This window comes from Podarcis erhardii (genome assembly GCF_964252035.2).
Source record: "Podarcis erhardii genome assembly, chromosome: 3".
Taxonomy (NCBI): Eukaryota; Metazoa; Chordata; class Lepidosauria; order Squamata; family Lacertidae; genus Podarcis; species Podarcis erhardii.
The window spans coordinates 48,431,951-48,448,799 of record NC_138507.1 but is presented as its reverse complement, the minus strand read 5'-3'; the positions used below and the strand labels follow the sequence as shown (position 1 = coordinate 48,448,799).

The 16,849-nt window shown below is 40.8% G+C and overlaps 1 protein-coding gene across 4 annotated transcripts in view; it reads right to left on the bottom strand.

Moving 5' to 3' along the window:
* Positions 1 to 16,849, bottom strand: part of GRIK2 (glutamate ionotropic receptor kainate type subunit 2) — a 461,921-nt gene that overhangs the window by 268,427 nt on the left and 176,645 nt on the right. For all 4 annotated transcript variants that reach the window (XM_081856954.1, XM_081856951.1, XM_081856953.1 and 1 more), the window contains exons 3-4: positions 12,428 to 12,604; positions 9,035 to 9,292 (exon numbers count right to left, since the gene is read on the bottom strand). In XM_081856954.1, the coding sequence (XP_081713080.1) occupies positions 9,035 to 9,292; positions 12,428 to 12,604 (435 nt within the window). The remainder of the gene's footprint in view (positions 1 to 9,034; positions 9,293 to 12,427; positions 12,605 to 16,849) is intronic.

The following is a 16,849-nucleotide window of genomic DNA, read 5'->3' as shown; positions in this document are numbered from 1 at the left end:
TGCACATTAAATTTATAGTCCCAGTTAAATGAATATTGCATATTCTCTAAATGAATGATAAAAACCAAAAGCTGGAATGTGGACTGTGTGACAGCATACTGAACCTATTTAATTAATTTGCAACCTATTATTTGATTTGTTTAATACTAGTGGGGAGTTCCGGGCACTGCCTGGGAATTGTTAGAAATCAAAAATATATTGTTGTTTTAAAATGGGTAGTATAATTTGGTGACGCTATCTCAAGAGGCAGCCCAAACTATGTCAAGAAACAGGCTCAGACACATCAAAGTGATGTTTCAGTCCACCATCTTCAATCAAAATGGCACCTGGCACCTGAATGTCAATGAAGAACGCCCACCCTCATCTCAGGAACCCTCATACCAGGTTTAGCAATGATATCTTGAGAGGCTGAGGCAACCCAGTCAGACACAAGGGGTGCAGATAATAAAATTATTACCATTATTATGATTATTATTAGGCACGTAAGCATCTAGAAAACAAACAGACAAACTGCTTTCCAAAATATATACTATAATATTTTGGTGGGCTTTGTCTTTAGTTTGGAACAGTCCTAAAATACAGGTGGGTGAACAGTGCTTCCAGAGGCAAGTGGGTAGAATGGGGTGGGAAAACACTCCCCTCTCTGCCAGCAAGGACCCCATTACCCCAAGTGGTGTTGGGCTTCCTTTCCCTAGGGGTGGACTTTGGTAATAGCCATCCTGAGTAAGGACAAAATTGCTGCAGTCATCCTCCAGCTCAGAGGTTGAGTCCTCTGCAGTATCTTCATCTCCCAAGCCTGATAGAGGTCAACAATCAGATGAGCTCCCTTTAACTACTTAGCCAGCTCCTCTAAGGAGGTGGAGTCAACCATAGGACACACCCTGTCAGCCTATGAAAGGATTCTGCTTCCTGCAGAAGCAGACAATGTATTTCCTGCAGACAATGTATTTCTACAGCTATGAAAGCAGGACACAGCTTCACTCAATGGAGCTATCCCAGTTCCTGCTTTTCTTTGACCTTTGCCTAAAAGAAACTCTGAATGGACTTCCCCTGTCTTGATCAGCACTTGCCTGCTGTGACTTGATCTTGTTGACTTTTAACTGAACTTTACTTGTTTGATCTGACCTCGCCTTTTGTGCCTTGATTTCACCTGTGAGTCTCAATTGCCCTTACAAGAGATTAACTGTTGGGTTATACTAGCTAGACTGACTTAGAGAAATGTGTGACATTAAAGGTACACACACATTTGAACAGTAATATAGTGCCCTATTTAAGTTGCATATGATCTTTTTCCTTTACGTTATCCGGCTGAGCATCATCCCCCCGCCCCCTCACAATATTCCAGCTAAAGACTTTTGATGTCAAATCGGTGTCTCTGGCTTCATGGAGTCCCATATAATTTTTTTAGGAGAAACAAAATATGCTATACTTCAACAGTCAGAACCAGAACAATACACCCTTTCCATGATCTCACTTTAAAAGGGTGGGGGGGGGAAGGGATGTACATTCTCTGCTGTCACACAGGCAATTCCTGACACTATTCAGCTGCATGAGCTTCTTATTCTTTACTTTCAGAACAATCAGCCAGGCTTCTCCTTCCATCAGAGTCTCAGTGAACTTCACATGATTTATGGGGATAAAAAAGCAGAATACTTAAATGTAAGTCAAATTAATGTTCACAGTCATGACAGATTCTTAATGCAGAGACGCTAAAGCCATCAAAACAATAATTAAAATATAAATTTTCTCTGCTTTTTAACACTGAGAAACAAATACAGTTAAACAATACTGAACTAATAAAACAATAGCTTTCCATTAAAAGGAAGGCACCATGCAGTAATTAGCTCTAGCACATAATTACTAATTGTGTTTGCCCTTGGCATTATTGCATAGGTCACTTAAAATATTCTGTACTGAGAGGATACAAAGCTACATGATACCACCCAGAATCAATATCGTCACACCCTACAAAACGGATTGGAAAGTGTTATTTACTAATAGTGTGTTTTACAGTGCCTTCTGTTGAATGCCAAAGTCATTTGGGAGAGGTAAAGGTCTGAGTTCTTTGTGAAATGAAAATGTCATACACATACACACACCTTTTTTTAAATAACAAAAAAAACCACCGTTAACATTTATATTTAGGCTTCTACCAGCATAAATTGCTTTTTGCCAATATCATCTGTAGATTCATAAGAGATGCTTTCTGCCGTATTGAGTTATTATTATTGTAATTCATGTCTAACTAGACTGCCCCTGGGCTGATTCAAGATGCAACAGTAACTGTGAAATATGTTTCCCCATCAATTTTGAACGTAGTGATCTTATGAAAGAAGCTCCATGATGAGGGAAGGCTACAAGTTACTATTTTCCTGAAAGCTGCACTATAATTGCTGGGCCAACCAAGTAAATCCATAGGTTAAAGAGTCCTGTGGATTGAGGTTAACTTAGAGGTTAAAGAGTCCTGTGGGTTAGCTTCTTGGTTATCAAAAGTTCCATGCACCTTGAATTTTTGTACTTTTCGCCTGCAAGATTTAATTCAGATGCATTTAAGTGTAGTAAAAGCTGTAGTACTTGCTTGTCCATTCAAAATAATAAGAATCAGATTACTGATGTATGGTAACAGGAACCACCACAGGGCATGTGCAATTATTTTCCACAAATCTACTGCTACTAAGATAGCAAAATACCCATGTAAATGTTTCCATCTCACATGGGTCACATTATAGGATGGCAAGAGAATAATCTACATGAAAGCAATGCTATGTCAGGGAGGGGGGAAATTAAATGGCATGTGTAGCATTAGTGTGTTAATTTACCGTAAGTGGATCTGCTAAGAATAGAACTTACTTCAATACAACTGTGTTTAAACACACATACCAAGGGGCAGCTCACACTGCATTTTTTCATTCAAGCCATCCTGACTTTTCCCAGATACACTTTCAAGAGCCAAAGGAGAGTGTAAAACAGCAGATTCTGCACATATCCAACAGCAATTTCAATAATTTCAATATAAACGGTGACCTCCTAATTGAGAAGTCACCTTCCTCCAAGCAAGTACATACATTGGATTTTGGTTACTGGTATTTTGTAAACTGGCCCTCACAGCTACAAAACATTGGCTTATAAGTGGAGAAAGGGTGCATAATTAAGAAGTAATTGATGTTTAGATAGCTAACAGTGAAATGCTATACATATTTGCAGAAATACTATGGAGTTCAATGACCAACTTCTAGGTAAATAGAAGGATGTTCCACTGAACTGACTGGGACTTGCTTTTGAGTAGACATATATAGAATTGCACTGAATAGTTCCCTTCATTGACCAATGCACATTTCCATCCTACTCTTTTTTAAAAAAAATAATAATATATATTGGTGTTTCAAGAAGTTACAAGAATAAAAAAGAAAGAAAAAGAAAAACAGAAAATACAAAATACAGAAAAAACAACAATTAAAAACAAATCCATCTTTCCATATCTTATCTGTCATTTGCTTGTTTCCTTGACCTCCTCACACCTCCCTTTTTTGTATTCTAGTTCTACTCATGACCCTTGTTTTTTTTATGTTGTTTAATTATGTAAGAGGAGGGAGAGACAAAGAAAACTTTAAAAGGGGAGGCTCTGAAGCATAACTGATATTTTTTGTGGGGGGAGGAGTTTTATTCCAGCACCTAACCTTAAAAGCACTTCATTTCTGGAAGCATTTCTTTCCACCTTTGGCTTTCACTCAGAGGCACAAACAGGCTCTTTCTCGGATGCTTAAATCTTTCACCTACAACCTCAGCAAATGCTAATTGGCAAAATAGAGGAAGAAAATACCCCTTTCAACTTATAGCAACACATTTGCATATGCCATTAGATGTCACTGAACTATGTAACCAAAAGGTACTACCAAGTAATGGCTTATGCAAATCAGGAGTGAAGATAACAGGTTTCTTGTTACCCCACAGAGGCTTCAACTTGAAATCCTGCTTCAAAACTTTACTGTCTACAAAGTACTCTTTAGAACAGGACTGATCTCCTCCTTTCAGCTTAGAGAAGATTAGCTCTTGTAACGGGATTTTTGAGAAATCCAGGGGGAAAGCTGGATTTCGTCTTTTTAGACCTCTGGAGGAATACAAGAGATCAAGCTTTGCCATTTGCTTTACCTGACATAAAAGAGGCAGGCTTAATTAAAATGTGTGGGTATTTTGCAGGTGCACATCAGGGATGGTATAGTACATCTCTAGCACAAATCAATGGATGCTTGCTTAGAATTCTCAGAGAGAGAAAAAGATATTTCCATAGCTACAGCAATGCTGAGATTTGGAGCAAAATGCAAAGTTTGCCACAGACTGAAATCCTCTTCAGTTGTTGAGCCAAATATGCATGAACTGTGGCACCAACTGCTGAGGGAATGAAGGAGTGTGTGTGCCAATCATAGGAGCCAACTCCTAGGGGCCAAGGTCCCTTTGCCCCCTCATAAAATAGTTGAGGCCTCCCCCTCAGTTGATGGGCATTGCCATTCAAATGGTGTGCGTGTGTCCATCTTGTGATGGATTATGTGGGGTAAGGCTTACCTGGCCCCCCAATATTGTATTCAACTTGGCACCCCTTGCTCCAATCCTGCCACAACAGTCCTGCATGTGCTGATCATGTATGCTCCACCAATCTTCTCACACTGAACAAGAAAGTAGGAAGGCTGAACATGCTTTGAGGCCCCTTTCAGACCTTCCCACTGATGGAACAGAGACAAACAAAACCTGCAGATTTGCAGATGACTAAGGCCTCAGGCCTTACTTGCTGCAAAGCCAATGGTCCTGAGATATGTGCTCTGCCATGATGAAGAACATTGCAGGGAAAGTGAGTTCCCCTTGATATTAAGGTTTCATTTTCAGGCAGTTGATAAACAATGTATCTGCAGCATGCTCATTAAAAATGAAATAGATAGTTATGAAGTACAACAGATAAAATCCCTTTTTGTTATAACTATAGTTTATCACTCCCTTAACAGGTTCTTGTTCAGTGCTTGAAACAAGTGGCCTGTAAATCATCTATTTATTGTTATTATTATTAATTATTTATGGTTCACCCTTAAAGTACACAGCACTCTGTAACTGCCCAGGACTGTGCCATGCTTACGACCACCATAAATAGTTTATTATGAATGGCTTCCTATAAAGCATTTATAATATGACTTTTAATACAACATTCGGCCTGTAAATTGTGTTAACAGATTGAAGAAGTGGAGATTTTGCCAAAGGGATGCACACTTTTCAAAGGGTGTAGTCTAATTAGTTTTCCTGCATTCATGGAAAGGTGTTTGATCCAGTGGAGTCCTCCTCCAACGGAAGAGATTCCATTCTTGCCACTTTCCCCTGCAGCCTCACATGACACCTTCCCCTCTGTTCTGGAGAGCCCTGCAGCTCTCTGCAGCTGATTAACATCTCCCTTCTTCACTAGGAGAGGCGCCCACTGTATTAATACACCTATAAGTGCAAACATCATAAATATAAGGGCACCAATGGCATGCCACCCTAAAGATTTGAATGCCAGGGTTTGGCTAGATGAAAATCACCTAGGATCTCCCTGCTGTTAAATATCCTTCCACTTAGGTTTGTGAATTCTGGGGAGCTATTTTACATATGCACCGATGAGGCTTGGAAGCACATAATAATTTACTGACTTATTGCTAGAGGAAACAGCGGTCAAATGTTCCACAGCTTTCCCAGTCTCCCCCATGACATTGCTAGTGGCCCCAAGCTCAATACGTTTCATCTAGACTTTAGGATGTCATAGAGAGAAAAAGGGAACAGATTCAGGTCAATCATTCTTCCATAGATGCACCAAATTGGACACACCTCAGATGGCGCAATAGCTCAGTTGGTTAGAGCATGGTGCCAATAACGCCCAAGGTTGCAGGTTCAATTCCCATATGGAAAAGCTGCATATTCCTCCATTGCAGGGGTTTGAACGAGATGATGCTCTGGGTCCCTTCCAAGTCTACAATTCTATGAGTCTAAGTGGAGGCCCTCACCCCACCCCACCCAAACAAACAAACAAAATACTGAAGGTGTGATGCAAAGCACGGACACCACAGAAGCTCTTTGTTAGGAGTGTTTTGCACCACATGCCAAAACTATGATTTACAACAGCAATATGTGGGGGGCCCAGGATGTCTTGTGCAGCAATTATATTGTGCAGCGACTGTCTGCCTGACTGGGGCCCATAGATAGATAGATAGATGATAGATAGATGATGATGATGATAGATGATAGATAGATAGATAGATAGAGATAGATAGAGATATATATGAATGTAAGAACGTAAGAAGAGCCTGCTGCATCAAACAAGTGGACCACCAAGTCCAGCACCCTGTTCTCACAGTGGCCAACCAGATGTCTATGGGAATCAGCAGAGCAGACCCTCAGCATAACAACACTCTCCCTTCTTGCAGTTTCCAGCAAGTGGTATTCAGAAGCAGAGGCAGAGTATAGCTGTCATGACCAGTAGCCACTGATGGTCTTATGCGCCGTGAATTTGTCTAAGCCTCTTCCCAAGTCATCAAAGGTGATAGCCATCCCTGCCTCTTGTGGGAGCAAATGCCACAGTTTAACTATGTGCTGTGTGGAGAAGTACTTTCTTTTGCCTGTCCTGAATCTCCCAACATTCAGCTTCACTGGGTTTCAGTGAGTTGTAGTGTTATGAGCATGAACTCAATACCAAAAATAGTAATTCCCTGGGTGGGGATATCTTTACTGGAGTGGGAGGAGATGTATTTTTATCTTTTGGGCAAGCTTTGAAAAACCAAGCAGTACACGGATATAAGCTAGGTGATCAGAAACTATCATGGTTCCTTATAATATAATGAATATCTAAATCAAAATAGAATCCTCTGTTTAAATTTAGTCCAACTTTATTTTTCACGTGAATATTGTTATTTTGTATTGGTGTAAGGCTGCAATCCTAACCATGCATACTCTAATTGAAATCAGTGGGGCTTAATCCCAGATAAGTGGGGTTAGGTGTGCAACCGTATGTATTTAAACTGACATCACAGGTTTTAAAGACATGCAGTGATCAGAAGCATACATTTAATTTCAATGCTTATCCTTAATAATATATTCCCCTTTCCCCCCTTGCAACAGGAAAATTGCCTTCAGAGGAGCAAATGAATAGTGTGCTGTATGGAACACAGGAAGCTGCTTTCTGTTGAGTCAGGACTTTGGACTTTGGACCTTGGTTCTGTCTACGCTGCCTGGCAGCAACTTTCGAGATTTTTTTGCAGGAGTATTTCTCAACCCTACATGAAGATGCCAGTGGTTGAACTTTCTGCCTGTAAAACATTATTTTCTTTACTTACAGTATTTATACATGACCCCCACTAACTCAAAATCTCTGGAAGGCTTACAATAAGATTTAAAGACAACTGTTTACAGAAATGAAAGCGTAAAATCTAATGCACCTTTAATCAAAAACAGAAGATAACTATAAAACTAAGCTCACAGCAGCACTAACGTTTCACACGTCTTTAAACTCCAGAAGTATCCAAAGAGTCTGTAACTCATTAGAGAACCTTAAGAATGAAGTAAACCAAAAGCCTAGGATAATAATGATGATGATGATGATGATGATGATGATGTTTTTACTTGCTGAGAAAAGGTTAGCAAGGTAGGCATCAGGTGAGACTCTCTGGGGAGAGCATTCTAGTGCCACTGCTGGAAAGATCCTCCATCTAGTAGCCATTCACTGCACTTGGTAGGGGAATCACAATAAGAATGTGCTTTACCTCTGAACCACAGCACTTCCCATTTTTCTGTGGCTAGAACTCTACAAATCTGGAGAAACAAACACACCTAACCAAAATAAAATAAGACTTATGTACTCATTTACAGATAGGTAGCCGTGTTGGTCTGCCATGGTCAAAACAAAATAAAAAAATTCCTTCCAGTAGCACCTTAAAGACCAACTGAGTTAGTTCTAGGTATGAGCTTTCGTGTGCATGCACACGAAAGAAGTGCATGCACACGAAAGAAAACATATTTTGTTATGTACTCATATTTACATCACCAGATATAACTTGGTGCAGGAGCACCCAGCAGGGAGGGCATTGCTGAACACCAGGCCTCCTGGCAACAGCATCACTGTCACTTACCTGGAGAGAAGGAGGGAGGAGAGGCCAGAACAGTGTGAATGCACTGGTAGAGCTAATCCAGCACTTCTACTGGTGCACCCAAACAGTGCCAGCCTCCCCACTGCTTCACCCCTCTTCCTTCCAGTAAGCTGGAGTGACACTGCTGCTGGGAGGCCAGGTGTGTGGAACTGACCCTCCCTACCAACTGCCCATCTCAGTGAACCCTGAAAGATGTATAGTGTTTCAAACTCCCTTTGCATATGAAGTTTCTTAGCAAACTTCAATAAGGACAGGGACAACTGCACATATACATTAAGCACACAGAGCTGATCCCAACTTTGTGGTCAATGCTTCTTAACACAGGAGCTCCTGATGTATATGCAAAAACCTGCACCCTTTTGGGTTTGTTTTTTCCCCAAATGTTACAGATGAACACCTATGGTTTGCTTGCAATCTTTATGAAAACAAATTGCAGGTTTACAATTGCAAATCTTTCTACAAAATGTAAACGGCAAGGGTCACAGAGTCCTATGTTTAATAAAGACACCCAAACATAAAACAGACAATCAAATCTTTCCTGATCTGTTTTCTAGCTGGAACAGGAAAAAGGAGATTGTCCTCATGAAATTTTCAGATGTTTTCCTTGACTTGAGATGCCTAGACAAATAATCGGATAAACCTCTAGCTTTTAATGCGGTGATCTAAAATCCTTCTCTCCCTTTTTCATGTCATTATAAATCAAATATATAGAAAAAGTTATGCATAATGAAGGAGTTGTAGGTAGGATGAATCTGTGCATTTTATTTTCTATTGTCCGCAACAAAATTTCACAATCACATCTTATTTGCTTGTTTAGAGGAACATGACACATTATGCATGCCCTCAAATACAGCTACATAATGTCATACAGTGATACCTACCTGTGCTGTCATCATAAACAACCGTGACAGTTTTCCACTTGAAGAACTGCACAAGGTCAAGGATGGCGCGGCTGAGTGAAGAGAAATCTGGATAAAGACTGACATAGAATGAGTCTTTGTTGTCTGAAACCTGATGCTTCCAGCGCGTCTGTATATGTGGAACCCCTAAAGCGTTGCAGATAGATTGCACTGCATTAGCCGAAGAGCTATGTGAAGGTCCAAAGATAGCTGCTACTCCAAGAGAGAGCTGATCACAAGCTGAAAGGAAAGGAAAGTATGATTAACAGTGTGCAGAGAATAACACACAGTGTGATAGTTTTTTCAGGCAGTCATCTGCTCAAGCAGGCTTGCTGTTGATGCAAGTCTCTCTCTACAGGCAAAGTACAAATTAACTACATTTTGAGAATATGTGCTTAAGTATTAAGTTAGAGATGTGCACATTGTGATCTGTCAGTGTCAACAGATCTCTGTTCACCTGTTGTTGTGGCTCTCTGGGAGGCTTAAAAAGGAGACAGGGATTCTACTACAATCAAAACAGATGTCCATGGAGCTTAGAGGCTATCTAGTGTCCTTGCCAGCACATTTGGCATTTTTGGTTCCATTGGCTTTGAACGTTTGCATGATCAGTTTTGTGGACTATAGGATCCACACTGCAAACTCTCGTCTTTGCGTCAACATTAGCTTTCTAACACTCAAGCTTGTTATTAGCTAACCCTTAGCCTTGGGGCATCATGTTCACAAACTGCTGTTTGCATTGTCTTACCTAGTCACCTGTGCATCCATAAAGACTAACCACACCACCCAGTTCTAAACATTTGCACAAGCTGATCTGCCTGGAGCATAATTTCCCTGACATGTAAAATCAGGGCTTTTGACAATGCCCTGGTACTGCAATTAGCACAACTCCTCATTCTGTGCATTTATTGTCTGTATTTGTTAATACGATATGTAAGCTACAAATGCTCAGTGCGTCTCAACCTGCACTAGGTATCACACAAAGAGAAAAGTGATGCGGTAGAAGAGTCCACCTTGGATTGCTAAGGAATTTGCTATCTGGCTTCAATTATTTCCTTTTCACCTTGTGGATGAGAATCCACCATCACTGTGGCTACATTTGAAGCCATTGAATATTGCTGCAGAGGGATCATTTTATTGATGTGCTCTTTGCACATTTTAATGTGTCCATCTTTTCTGGATAAGGAGAATCAAGTTCAGTGAGGGTATCTTTATGCTACATTTGCTCCTAAATTCCTTGCTAACTACATGATATCCATAATCTAGAAGAAATATCCAGATAGAGCTTCTTCCTAGAGAAATAATAATTCTGTCTTTGGTGAAAGGGAGAAGGCTGGTAGTTTTGTTTTGTTTTTAAATTAATTTAGCATTGAAATGCTGTAGTAGGGTTAGCCTCTTTCAGTAATAGTAGAAAGGATTTGAAGTAAACAATACAATACAAAACAGTAAAAATAAGGCGTGCGGTGCTCTTTTCTATGCAGTTCATGCTGTGCAATACAGAACATCCTTCTATGATGTTTGAGTATAAGGCACAATTCTGTAAAAGTCATTGGATGCAATCCAATCTGGGTCCATTAGAAACCAGTGGGAAGTCTGTCACAGATTTCAATGGGATGCAAATTTCCCCATGAAGTTTGCCGCTTCTAAGCATGGGCACGCACTGTTGTAACTACGAAGCATGAACTTTTTTTGAAGTGTATTGTTCACTAATGCATCTACCTTTTGTACCTGTAATAAAATGCTACGAGATGGAACCTGTAGCAAGCAGTGATAGCTGGCAAATTGTTCCCTCCCAGTAGACTTTTAAAGAAACCCCATGAAAGGCACATTTCTTCTGCATGTGGCTTACAATGATTCTATTCTAAGCTAACAGTGTGATCTTAAAAAAAGTATTAACGAGAATTTTGATTGCATTTCCAGCATTCTTAGTTCAAATGACATCTTCAGCAAATTCTGCTCTTGCCCAGGGATTTTTCATCGGTATGGTGCTTTTAAAATCTAATTAATTTCCCATCTGTACTCCATTCCAGGCATCCAGCTGATGGGCAGTCTGATATACAGCCAAATTAAAACTTATTGCAACAGCACTATACCAGCTGAAATCAAAGTATGTGGAGTGATTTAACTGGGTTGAGGTCTAAAATAACAATACTTTTGATACGAACGTTTGCCTGGTCACTAAGCATGAGCTACTGCCCCAGCTGAAAACATCAATATGGTTGTTAAGACTTCTGTCACAATAAAGGCACCGTGGTATCTGAACTATCCACCTTTCCTTTCTAACTTCTTCCATCTTATAGAAATGCCTGGCAAAGATGTACTGTTTTGAAGCCATGCAAACTACACTTATGAGAGTGGACAAAGTGTGAGAATTGTGCCAAGGAGACCTGGGGCAATAACCCCTTCAAGTCAAAAAAAGTCAATGTCTTCCTGTCTCAGGTCCCCATTCCTCAATAAAGGGCATCAAAGGCAATCAAGATTGCTGTGAAGATGGAAGAAATAATTACTTTCATTGGCATGGCTTTCAGTCATTGATAATGTACCTTGCTCTACTTTGTTGTATGTGTATGCAGGCCAGGAGGACCCCAGCATGGGACTCTCACTAACAGACGTCTGTACTCTTGGCTTTTGCCTCACCACTGCTATAGAGATCAGTGCCAGCCATGAATTTTTATAAGAGACAAGTGTGTGGGGGCCAGGGCTACACAACATAAGAACAATGTAAGCACACCATGTGCGCACACCACGGGGTGTGTGCACAGCCACCACAGAATTTGGGAGGCACTAGCCCCCTCCTTGGAAATTTGAGGGGGCCTCACACCCCCATGGCACCTATGACAGGAGAAGTGCACAGAGCTGCAGTTAAGAAGCATACTAAGGTGGGCTTGGCTTCTGTGATGAACCCAATGAATGGGGAAACCAAGCACCCAGTGGCTAACCTCTAAAAGCAGGAGGGAAATCAGGCCTTGTGGCTAAATGTGGCCCTCTAGGCCTCTCTATCAGGCCCACTCCAGACCATGCCCCTGCACCAAGCCATGTCTCATCTCTCCAGACCATAACCCTCACTGGTCCTCCTCTCTATTTTTGAGTGCTTTTTTCCAGGCTGAAATGTGCTGTTGAACTTTGATGGTGCCCCTTTCTTGACTGGACAAGGGTAGGTAGATATGTATGTATGTGCGTAGAAACCTCTTGTGTTTGCATGGCTAGGATGTAGCTTACTGTGCAAAGGTAAGTATCACAATACTCTACCCACTTTTGCTTCAGGTCTTGCTCAGCAGGTATCCACAGCGCAGCTCCCGGAAAGTTGCTCACAGGCCATTTGGGACTGGGGGAAAAAGAAAGGTTCCCATCCCTGCTCCAAAACTCTTAGAAACATACCTTTTTTGGATGCTTCAAAACTATCATAGAGATTTATCTTCTGAGTATCGTATGTTAATGTAGTGTTTGGCAACAGAGTTCTGTTTCTATTGATTGTGTTCACAGCAAATCTGAAGGCCAGTTCTTCTGCTCCCATTGCTCCCGTTGGGCCAGATTCCACACATTCAAAAATACCCCCTGGAGAAATAAAAAGACAAGAGGGTGGAAATATTACTTAAAATGTCCAAGATCATCAAGTCATGACATCAGATTTTACAGGTGATGTACAGATTGCCCTGTTGAAGACTGGTTGTAAGGGGTTGGTTGGGGTTTTTTTGGGGGGGGGGGTATTATGCTTAGGTCACAATGCAAAAAAGAATCCAAATACATATGTATATCATGAACTGTGGGCAAGCCACAGGTCTTCCTGTTATAGACCTGCTGGTATTGACAAGGCATCTGACCCTCACCTGAATCTCATAGCTCTCCTGATGAGTGCTCTGGTCTGCCTACCAGATACCAGGCACTCTACTATTCAAATTAGGCCCCAGTGTTTGCTACAATCCCCTTCTCAATTAAGTAATCAATTTTAATCTAGAATTTGAATTCTTAAAGCTTTTCTTATTTGTTAATTTGAGCAAGTAAACTACTGCTCTCACTTCATTACAAACAGTATTTCTACCTGCAACACACCTGAGCAAACCTGCTCCTCTTCCTTTCACAGATATTTTGTTGCTATTTGCAACTGTAGCTGCCTCTGATTAGTTACCATTTAACTCTTGGGGGAAATAATTAGCATCACACATCATGTGCATGGAAGTTACCAAGCCAATTAACCAACTAAAAGGATTACTGTTAATAGCACCAGTTTTCCTATAACTTGATATTGCTGAATAGTTTTGATGAACCGCAAAAGCATTTTCAGTTTGCTTTCTGTTGCCACTCTGGAACTTTTCTTTATTAGTGCCACTTTGTTTTGTATGATTCCTTGCAAATAAAGGAAAACAACTTTTCTGCTTGTATATGTTGATAATATAATTTTGGTTAAGGAGGACAAACAAGATTGTACAACAACAAGGTTGGGTGCAGGCCTGGCCACGACATAGGTGTCCTGACTGTGACAAAGGTGGCCTGTGTGCTTGCTTGCTTGCTTGCTTGCTTGCTTGCTTGCTTGCTTGCTTAACAGCTGTTGGGAATTTCAAGGTCCCTGTTCTCCCTTCTTATGGTCTTTGTACTGGACCTGGAGACTCCAATAGAGAGCTTTATATTTTAGGAAGACTTTGGAAGAACTGGTTGACAAGTCTTATCAGTTGCGGACATATGAGCGGATTTTATTTGCTGCTATTCTGGGCTCCTGGTGCACCAGGTTTTATACCAGTGTAAATAGAGTTAGCCAGGATGCCAGAATGGATACAATTTATGAGCCTTCTCCATTATCTGCACAGCAGGGGTGTTTGTGCAAAGGCTGAGCTGAAGTATTCCCTGCTGGTTACCTGCTTTCAGCAACAGGAATTGCTGTTTGGTAGTACCCAATTGGTTAGCTGTCAGATTCTAGAGCTCCCTATTGGTGGTTCTTAGGTAATTCACAAAATAGAGAGTACATTCATAAAACACAGTGTTCATTCATAAAGCAGTAACATAAATCTCCATTGCTACATATTGGGTGTATATTTCAGCGGTTGAACGTACAAGTTGATGGCCATGCTGTAGTGTAGTGCTTATGCAATTGTGAATAAAAGGTAGCAAGGCTCATTGTCTCGGGGTTTGGGGGGGAGAGAGGTGACAAAACTGATTTCCAATAATTTTGGGAGGGGAAGACTGGCGGGCTGGCAAGGCCCCCTAGATTTAGAGGCCCTAGGCTTCAGCCTACTTAACCTATACATAAACCCAGCACTGGGGCCCTGTCTGTTTTCACTGGCTTTGCAACCTTTGTGTGGATTGATTTTCTTTCTTTCTTTCTTTCTTTCTTTCTTTCTTTCTTTCAGGGATCTCACATGTGTCAAGGTATCTAGTGGCTGTCAAGGCTCACTTTATAGGATGGCATCTGACTGAAATTCGGACATGAGAAACAAGTTGAAACAACATGACACAAAAAGAGCAAAGCATACAGGCAATAATGGGCACTTTGTAAGTCCCTCATCACTCTGCTAATTAGTATATTATCAAAGCCCCAGAGAGGTTTAGCTTAGCAAACTGCTTCCTTGCTTCAGCCTCCTGTCTCATCACTAGCAGAAAAGTGGAGTGTTTATGTTTGTTTTTTCTACTGCCAAACCTATAAAATCCCACCCCTTGGGAAATGGATAGTGAAATTACATGAAAGCAAAAAAAAAATCACATACTGTGAAAGAAAGTGAGGAAATTGCTGTTTAAAATGGTATCTCGTTAGATCTCACAAAGATCCAATGATTAGAGCATGATATTTAAAATGTGCAGATACAAACTGAGCGAGCAGGAAAAGAATTTTCTGCAAATGACTATAATGGGACAATATGAAAGAACCACAAAAGTTATAAAGAGAGAAGGGAGAAGAAATGGGTCACTCCAGACAACAGTCAGGTGGTGTTAAACGAGAAAAGGGGCAGAGAAGCTGAATAATTGACTAATACACATATGGATATGAGAGGAAGATGAATATGCTGCAGGTTAATGGACAGAGACATATTCAAGAATTTCTAGTCTCATTAGCAATCCTCTATACTCAGGGCTTTACCAAGGTATTTACTAAGATATTTGAAATCGCACTGCATCCTGAAGATAGATTCTGTTTTGATTTCAGCAGTCTCAAAAAAAAAAAAAAAAAGTTTTGCAGCAGAACATGGGCAATTATTCCCTTTGCTAGATACCAACTGACAAGGAGAGGAAAAGCATGTTTGTTAAAAATGATCAAGACTTTTAAAAAGGGTATTTGGGGTTTTTGTTGAGGCAATGATAACACTGTGAATAAATAAATCCAGGCACACTGGATGAGTTATGAAATAGAATATTATATCCAAACTGACAATAGATTCATATCAACAAAAAGGCAAATTTAATGGGATTCCACCCCCCATGAAATGTACACTTGGTAAAGCATCACAGTTCTTTTACATCTTAATCAAAAGCTCTGCACAACACTTCTGCCCATCACAAACACACAGCATTCTTCCTGCTATTGCTACTTCTGTGCTCCTGTTTGTATAAATTGTCCCTTAGTTGCTAGATTTAGAGAATCATGAGTCACAAGCATTAGTAGAACTGATACTAGGCTTGACCACCATGTCCGTAGCAATATTTTCCTTCCTACAAAATGGGAGGGGGAGGGGGGAATCTATGATGCACTAAATTACCCCATACTACCAGGTCCTGCCTTCCAAAAGGCTGTCATGAGTCTTGTTAGTCAATCTAAACTTGTCAGTTGCTTTCCCTACCATTGTTGTGCCTATTCATGACAGCAGTATTAATAACCAAGTAAGGCATGCAACACATGTTCTCAGATAAACAAGGAGAGAGAAAAGTAATAAATCTCACAATTCTAAAGTAGAAAAGCTGCCAAAACCCTGGCCTATCTCTGTCTCACAGCTTGAAGGAGGCAGAAATGTGACTTGTCCGATTTCCAGGGCATCCTTTGGGACTGAAATAGGACCTTTATCCAAAACTGCCATGGCTCAAATAATCTAAAATAGCTGCTTAAAATCCACTTAAAATCCACCATTTTTACACCCGAAAACGAGGGCATTTCACTTTCCTGGCATATGGAAAGACTATCTTATTTGCATTCAAAGCTTGGAACTTAATACACGACACTGTAGTTGCAATCAAAACCATTCAAGGACCATAGTAACCCTGTATGCTGCATTTAACAATAAAAGTTAAAAGGTAAAGGACTCCTGGGCAGTTAAGTCCAGACAAAGGTGACTATGGGGTGTGGTGCTCATCTCACTTCAGGAAGAGGGAGCTGGTGTTTGTCCAAGGACAGCTTTCTGGGTCCTGTGACCAGCCTAACTGAACCACTTCTGGTGCAACAGGACACTGTGACGGAAGCCAGAGTGCACGGAGTGTCGTTTACCTTCCCATTGCAGCAGTACCAATTTATCTACTAGCACTGGTGTGCTTTCAAACTGCTAGTTTGGCAGGAGCTGGGACCGAGCAACAGGAGCTCACCGCATCGCAGCGATTCAAACCACTGACCTTCTGATTGACAAGCCCAAGAGGCTCAGTGGTTTAGACCACAGTGCCACCCTTGCATTTAACAATAAGCAGCCAGGGACAACAGCATATGGAATGTGGTCCGAGGTTTCTTATCAAGCTGGAAATTGTTAGACAAAAGATCTGCAAATTCATGCCAGAAAATACACATGCTTTAACACTGACCAGATTCTTTATAAAATATGTGCTTTATTACTGGAAACAGGCTCTTCTGAAAGCAAGAATCACCACCTCCTGACTACTTATGATGTTGGGGTT